General features: G+C 29.5%; 2 protein-coding genes across 2 annotated transcripts; one reads left to right on the top strand and one right to left on the bottom strand.

Moving 5' to 3' along the window:
- Nucleotides 1-2100: 2100 nt before the first annotated feature.
- On the top strand, nucleotides 2101-3968 carry LOC108684049 (ER membrane protein complex subunit 6-like). The gene is made up of 5 exons (XM_018188853.1): nucleotides 2101-2212; nucleotides 2955-3115; nucleotides 3177-3269; nucleotides 3494-3513; nucleotides 3867-3968. The coding sequence occupies exons 1-5, from the start codon at nucleotides 2173-2175 to the stop codon at nucleotides 3895-3897; spliced, it is 345 nt and encodes a 114-aa protein (XP_018044342.1). The 5' UTR covers nucleotides 2101-2172; the 3' UTR covers nucleotides 3898-3968.
- Nucleotides 3969-5043: 1075 nt separating this feature from the next.
- LOC108684050 (excitatory amino acid transporter 2-like) lies at nucleotides 5044-6049 on the bottom strand. Its single transcript, XM_018188733.1, has 3 exons — nucleotides 5833-6049; nucleotides 5562-5696; nucleotides 5044-5344 (listed from the first exon to the last, which is right to left on the bottom strand). The coding sequence occupies exons 1-3, from the start codon at nucleotides 5925-5927 to the stop codon at nucleotides 5140-5142; spliced, it is 435 nt and encodes a 144-aa protein (XP_018044222.1). The 5' UTR covers nucleotides 5928-6049; the 3' UTR covers nucleotides 5044-5139.
- Nucleotides 6050-6795: the final 746 nt, after the last annotated feature.

Below are 6795 nucleotides of genomic sequence, written 5' to 3'. Positions count from 1 at the left end.
CACACACACACACACACACACACACACACACACACACACACACACACACACACATATACACAACACGTACGTCCTAACAGGGTGCAACCGGTGGTTCTGGTTTTAAAACCACGTGTCCGCGAGAAGAGATAGAATTAATCGCGACGATTCACGCCGAAAAGACTCACCTCAGAATAACGTTTTACTTCGTCACAAATCAATGAAAAAACTTTCTACGCAATCTCACGTAGAAATTTACGAACACACGCACAGCAAACGCATCACTATTGCACAAGGGTGCGAAAAATCGTATATCTTACACCTCCGAGAGGTTCTTCGAGGTGCCGAGTCTCCTGCTTTCGTGACCGCTTTAAATCGGGCCCCCGCGACGGAATATTTGTCGGGGCTCGAGGAACTATGCTGATCGGAGCTATGCTGAGCCAAGCGGAGCGAACACTATTTTCAGCCTCGAGCCGAGCAAACTGCACCGCGCATCATAGCTGAATAAACCTCGGAAACTCGCAATTGCGACGTTAGAATTATCGGGATACTTATTGGAATTATTATAATGATTTTTGTCAATGATTTTTTAATTAATATATAATAAATTAAAAAATATGAATGATTTTTATACGGCAGTAATTTATTTAACAATTTATTTAAAATTTTTCTTTATTCAATGTTATTCATTTTTTTAACTTATTTTTTGCATCGTTCTTAAAATTCATATAGATCGTTAAAAAAATAACATAAAACTCTTGGTGATCGCAATAATAAGTAGAATGATAGAAAATAATTATAACAATTGAATTTTTATAATTTTGAAATGATTATAAACATAATTAATATAAATCAAGGTTAATAAGAGTCAAACGCAGGTATAATTAGGTGTAAGATCTTAAAATAATGAAAATTACGAATATTCTATCGATAAATGATGTTTTCTTTATTTTGAACTTTAACTTACTTTGGAGTCCTCTTTAGCAATAGATATATAACGAAATGCTCACATATCTAAAATGATTGTGTCACTCATAATTGCTAGAGATGAAGTGATATAAAATGTGGGAGTACAAGAAAACTGATTATTAGGAAGTAAAACATTAAAAAGTAAAACATTGAAAAGTGGAGTGACTCACCTTAGTAGATAAAGATGTCAAGAAGATTAGATATAATTATTCACAGAATTGTAATTTGTATAAAAAATACACACTTTATGTCTGATTTCTTATAATTTTTATACAAATTGCAATTCTGTGAATAATTATATATCTAAAGAGTGTCTGTATTATATTACGTCTATACCGTTAAAACATATCGCAGAAGTTTAAAACAATATTAAAATAAACGAAAAATTACATAATAAATATTTATTGCATAATAATGCAATATTTACATAATAAATATATATTATTATATTAAATTTTTTTCATTGTAGGATATTACACTTATCACAGAATTGTTTTCAATTTATATGATCCATACAATTATATATCGTATAAGAAATTATGTACGTACATATGTATGTTTTATACATTTTGATTAAATAATTTATCGAGAAATTGTTGATAATTTCAAACTCATATATTTTAAACGAACTAATGTATTATGTTGAATTAAAACAGCAGAATTTAATTCGATTTAATTAATACAAAAACTATCACGTCTAATAAATCATTTAACGATATTTGGTTTATAACATTCTCAAATTTCAAAACGACAATTATAATCTTGCTTTTGTTGCCATCGATCCTTGCCAAGATTTTCAACATAATATGTCATTGTCACAGGAACATGCAATAAAATAGATTCTTCAGGAAATACATAAAACAATGTATACACATGCCCTATAATCATTCTTTATTGGTAAAGAGCATTAATCTGATTAGAGTTTGCATATTTTATGTACTATCAAAAATTAGTAATTTATTAGATAAGTAACTTATTAAAAATTTACATTATATATACACTGATTGCTATTGGCAATTATCTATTGAACATCTGTAAGTTTTAACAATGTCTCATGAGTTACGTGACTATCTTTAAATTTACCGCCGTCAGTTCTCGATGTACACAGCAAAAGCTGACGTGTCTCGATAGAAACAGCTGATTGAACCATCGTTCGTGCGTTGTGTAGACGTATCTTTATTTTTTCGCTGTTAGGTTAACGTTTCTTAATTAATAAAATAAATAATGTTGGGAAAAATAAAAACGAAGCAGGAGAAAAGCGGCGGTAAGTGCGAGAATTATCTTGAAAATAAATGCAATTGTAGTAAACGCAAGAAAATTGGACAATATTATAGACTTTCTTGAGAGGTTATGTTTGTTATTTACTATTTAAATACAAACAAGATATAAATTATAAATTAATAAAATCAATCACATTTTATCTAATTAATCCACGAAGTAACATAACTAATTAGTCACGATCGATGAGTCTGAATTATTGAGTAATTTTCGTATTTCTAAAGAAGTTTTCATACCTGGTGAATATTTTTCTCAGAATTTTTTATGTAATTTAAAAAAATATTTACATAAACTTTAGAATTTATGAATTGACTTTTTAGAACATTTCTTAGATTTTCTATATTCTCAGATCTTATATTAAATTGTAACATTTTTCATAAGCGCTGAAAAAGTTGACATTTTAGAAGTTCGTTATATATGAAGAATTCTGAAATATATATTCTAAGATTTCTAATTTTTATTAATAAATATTCTAAGATTTCTATAGTTTCTAATGAAATCTTATTAAATCTGAATTATTGTAAGATTATTCAGAAATTATAGTATGAGAAATCTTAGAATATTTCATAATTCACATATATGAAAAATTCTGATTAAAAAAATATAGACTCAATATTTCTGAAAGGTATTCCAATTTGTATAAAAATTTCTAAAATTTCACCAGAGATATGCAATAGAATATTGCTAAATCAACTAAAGCAGATATTAAATATGATTATGTTTTGCAGAGATTGTTGCATATAGCGAGACGGCTGTTGCAAACAATGCCGCAGTTGTAGAATATTGTAAGATCTCAATGGCAGCTTTATCGGGTGGCACAGCAGGACTGCTAGGATTGACTGTATTATATGGATTTGTGTTTTACGTCTTTGCGGTTTTCGGGCTATGGGTAAGAGCACTATATTAGAATTAGCAATAATTGTATATAATGTCACGAATCATCGTCCTAGGCGATGCTATTGATGAAGGCTGGAGGCCAGTGGAGGAAATATTTTATTAGCAGGCGACATCTCTTGACCAGTGGATTCTTTGGGGGACTTTGCGTATCCTTTACACTGCTTTCTAAAGTTTCTCTCTAATTCTCTAAAGAATCTCTCTAAAAAATGAAAATTGAGTCAATTTTGAAAAAGGTTGACTCAAATTTCATTTTTTGAGTGACATTCACTCTTCAGAGTAAAATTCACTCTATAAAAATTTTAGAGAGTTTATTTTCTGAGGCTGGATTATATATTTTTTCCTTAATGTGTGATTGCAAAATCTTTTACAGACATATGTATTATTCTGGACGTATCCTTTTTCACAATATAAATGATACAAACAATATATTTCTATAGATATGCAATATTCAAACAAAACACATGAGTGATTGTGACATCAAAATAACTCCAAATGATTATCAAAAGTCACTTTTTAATCAATTACGATTTATTTTAATATCATTTTGATATTATCATAGGTCTGTTCTTTTTAGCTAAAGTTTTTGTATACTTCATCTTCTTATTCTTTCCAAGTTGGAGAGAAAGAAAAAAAGAACCGTGCAAGTAGTTCAGCTAAAAAGAACATGATCCATGACTTGTTGTTCTGCTTGATTGTTTCTTAAATACCAATACACTATAAATTTCTTAATGATTCTGATTCAGATTTTTATATGGAATGGTTCATGTCTATTGAAAAGAAAAAGAGTGGATGGCTTACAACAATTGTGACACTTCACGTAATTATTTAAATAAACAAGGTTGCATAATTATTATAATAAATCAGTCATTATATTTATTTTATTTAAGCCTTTCGAATATTGATAAAATAAATGATGAAGCGTTTACGCGTATTGTACACGTATGTCAATATGTATATAGAAGACATGTTTCTTTAAAATTATCACTGGCATTTATTATCCAATATTTAAATGTAAAAGTAGAAAGACAATATAAAAGTCAATGCAATAGAGATATTACATAGGAGTCATATTCTTTATTAGATGTATGATATATATATATATATTTGCATAATAAATTATTAATTACTAAATTACAATTATTCAATGAAAATAACTGATAACCATATACGTACCTAAATTTGTAACGACTGTGAACACATTTAGATAGTTTATCATTATTTTAGTCATCGTTATTAAGAGCTATTATTTAAAATAATATTGCAGTTATATTTAATATTATTTTTAATCGACACCATTGAAATAAAACACTTAAATTTATTTATGAGATATCTTTTTAAAATATCTTCGATAAAAATGAATATTTTAGCACTTTGACGATTTTCGTGTCAGATGCAAATTCCAATAATTTATTACATTATATATCTTTATTTTACTGTACATGTTTATTTCTGCGTACATTTGTCAATTCTAAAGTTATTCTAAAATAGAAGAATCTCACGCATTAAAGAAGAGAATAAGAAATCGAGATACAACTTCCGTTAATTTGTACTTAACATGCTCACATTTTCTATTTCAATGTTTAACTTTATTCATTCGCTACTAGCTAACACTCACTACAAAAACGGAAACTTATATTTATATGTCATTAAATAAGAATCATACCTATAGTATTCTTAATAATTATATGTATAGTTTATTTTGATATACGTTAAAAATCCACGGAAAAACTTTGATTTCGGCAGTGAAAATCAATCGCATTATACGAATATACTTAACACAGGGACGAGTAATTCTTGCGAACTGACGGATAACATTTTTATGTCCATTTCCACCAATGAGTAGATTAACTTTAATCTCGGTTTTTAATATCAGTTTAACTCACTTTTATTTTTTTCTAGTTCTGAGAATTAGAAAAAGGTAAGTAGGGTTAAACCACAATAAAAAGTTAATCTACATGGCAGAGACGAAGATTAGCGAAACAGCATCATGTCTTTGCTGAAATCTATAAAAAGATCTCAGATTTTCGTCTCAGAAGTTTGTTCATGTATTCCTGGCTCTTCTCGACAGCTCTCAGCGGCAATTTCGAGAGGCTTTCCAGTTTCCAAACCCTCTAGTCTCCTTTCCTCGTCCATCTTGTCTAGTTCTGCTTTACTTAAGTGGTAAACTATTCCAGCCCCGTAACCATCGCCCAAAACGTTGATCGAAGTCCTGATCCGATCCCTTGAAGCAAAACGATTGCTTTAATTTTACCGTTCTAATTGAATAATACCTGTTGTTCTCAATCGTCTATCAATTATCGTCGACTACTACTAATATATATATATAATTTTTAATAGCATATTCAAATTTTGATCAGATTATTCTTCGATAATCGATAAAAAATCACAACGATTATGAACATACAATGTATAGACACTACAATAGATATGTAACTTACAACATCCAGTCGATAGCGAATAACAGGGAAATATCGTTTGTAGGAAGACCTAAAGCAGTCAGCACCAACAGCATGGTGACTAGAGCTGCGCTGGGAATACTTGCGGCTCCAACGCTCGCTAAAGTAGCCGTAAGACTGTAAACAGAGCAAATTTTAAAGCAAAGTACTTGAATTTTTTAAATTTATTTATTAGATACACTGAAATTCTTTTCTTCAATTATAACTAGTAGTTGATGAAACGAAAGAAATCATATTCACGAAATACATATACCTGACAGTAATGACTTCGACGAATCCCAATGAGATTCCATTCAATTGTGCTATGAAGATTGCGGCCACGGCTTCATAAAGAGCTGTTCCATCCATATTTACCGTGGCACCAACTGCCACAACAAAACGCGTCACTCGTGGATCGATCTTGTTATTTTCTTCGAGACAACGGAAAGTCAATGGCAAGGTTGCAGCACTATAAATCCATGTATCGATTATATCATTATTTCTTTAAAAAGTTAATCATGCTAGAAAATTCAATTTTATACACAATTTTATACAAAATTATACACAATTTTATACACACTCCATAAACATAAATAAAAAATGACAGTATCACGATTTTTTAATTAATTTTGAAATAATTTCTGATTAATTTCTTGAATTAATTTTAAAATAATGATCACGTAAACTTAAGATTTAATTTCAGAAATGTTTTTAATTATCACCTCGAAGCGGTTCCTAGCGCTGTCACCCAGGCTTGCATCATACCTCTAAAGAATACTGCTGGATTTTTTCGGGTCATAAACCAGTAGATCAGTGGCAGCGTGATGATTGCGTGAATCATCAAGCCTAATACAACGGTTACCATATACAGACCCAACATTTGAGCGGTTGCCGCCAGATTTGTGATTGACATGATTTTTCCAGCTATCAGACACATAATTCCGAACGGAGAATACCTACAGCGATTGCCAATTGCATTATCGTAAAAGAGAAAATAAAAGAAAAGAGAAATGTTTTATTTATCTTAAATTTCAATACATTAAGTTAATATTCGTGTTCTTCAATCATTTATCAACTCATATATCCCAGAAGATTGAATTAAATTTGAATAATGTATGATGAATTATTCTTTAAGCTTATGTGAAATTATTTTATTAACTTTTTATTATTTATTATTTATTTCTTATGTATTTATATTTTTTATCTCAAACTCTATATGTGTGTGTGTGTGTGTGTG

Source organism: Atta colombica, unplaced genomic scaffold (genome assembly GCF_001594045.1).
Source record: "Atta colombica isolate Treedump-2 unplaced genomic scaffold, Acol1.0 C806557, whole genome shotgun sequence".
In the NCBI taxonomy this organism is placed as follows: Eukaryota; Metazoa; Arthropoda; class Insecta; order Hymenoptera; family Formicidae; genus Atta; species Atta colombica.
Note: the sequence above shows the minus strand (reverse complement) of the source record. Positions and strands in the feature narration are given on the sequence as shown.

Excerpts from the sequence above, each read along its gene's own strand:
- LOC108684049 (XM_018188853.1), top strand. The coding sequence starts at position 2,173 with ATGTTGGGAAAAATAAAAACGAAGCAGGAGAAAAGCGGCG. Across the intron at positions 3,116-3,176 it reads TTGCGGTTTTCGGGCTATGG|GCGATGCTATTGATGAAGGC; the intron begins GTAAGAGCACTA and ends TCATCGTCCTAG. Across the intron at positions 3,270-3,493 it reads GATTCTTTGGGGGACTTTGC|ACATATGTATTATTCTGGAC; the intron begins GTATCCTTTACA and ends AATCTTTTACAG.
- LOC108684050 (XM_018188733.1), bottom strand. The coding sequence starts at position 5,927 with ATGGATGGAACAGCTCTTTATGAAGCCGTGGCCGCAATCTTCATAGCA. Across the intron at positions 5,697-5,832 it reads GTCGAAGTCATTACTGTCAG|TCTTACGGCTACTTTAGCGA; the intron begins GTATATGTATTT and ends CTCTGTTTACAG. Across the intron at positions 5,345-5,561 it reads TTCGCTATCGACTGGATGTT|GGATCGGATCAGGACTTCGA; the intron begins GTAAGTTACATA and ends TTTTGCTTCAAG.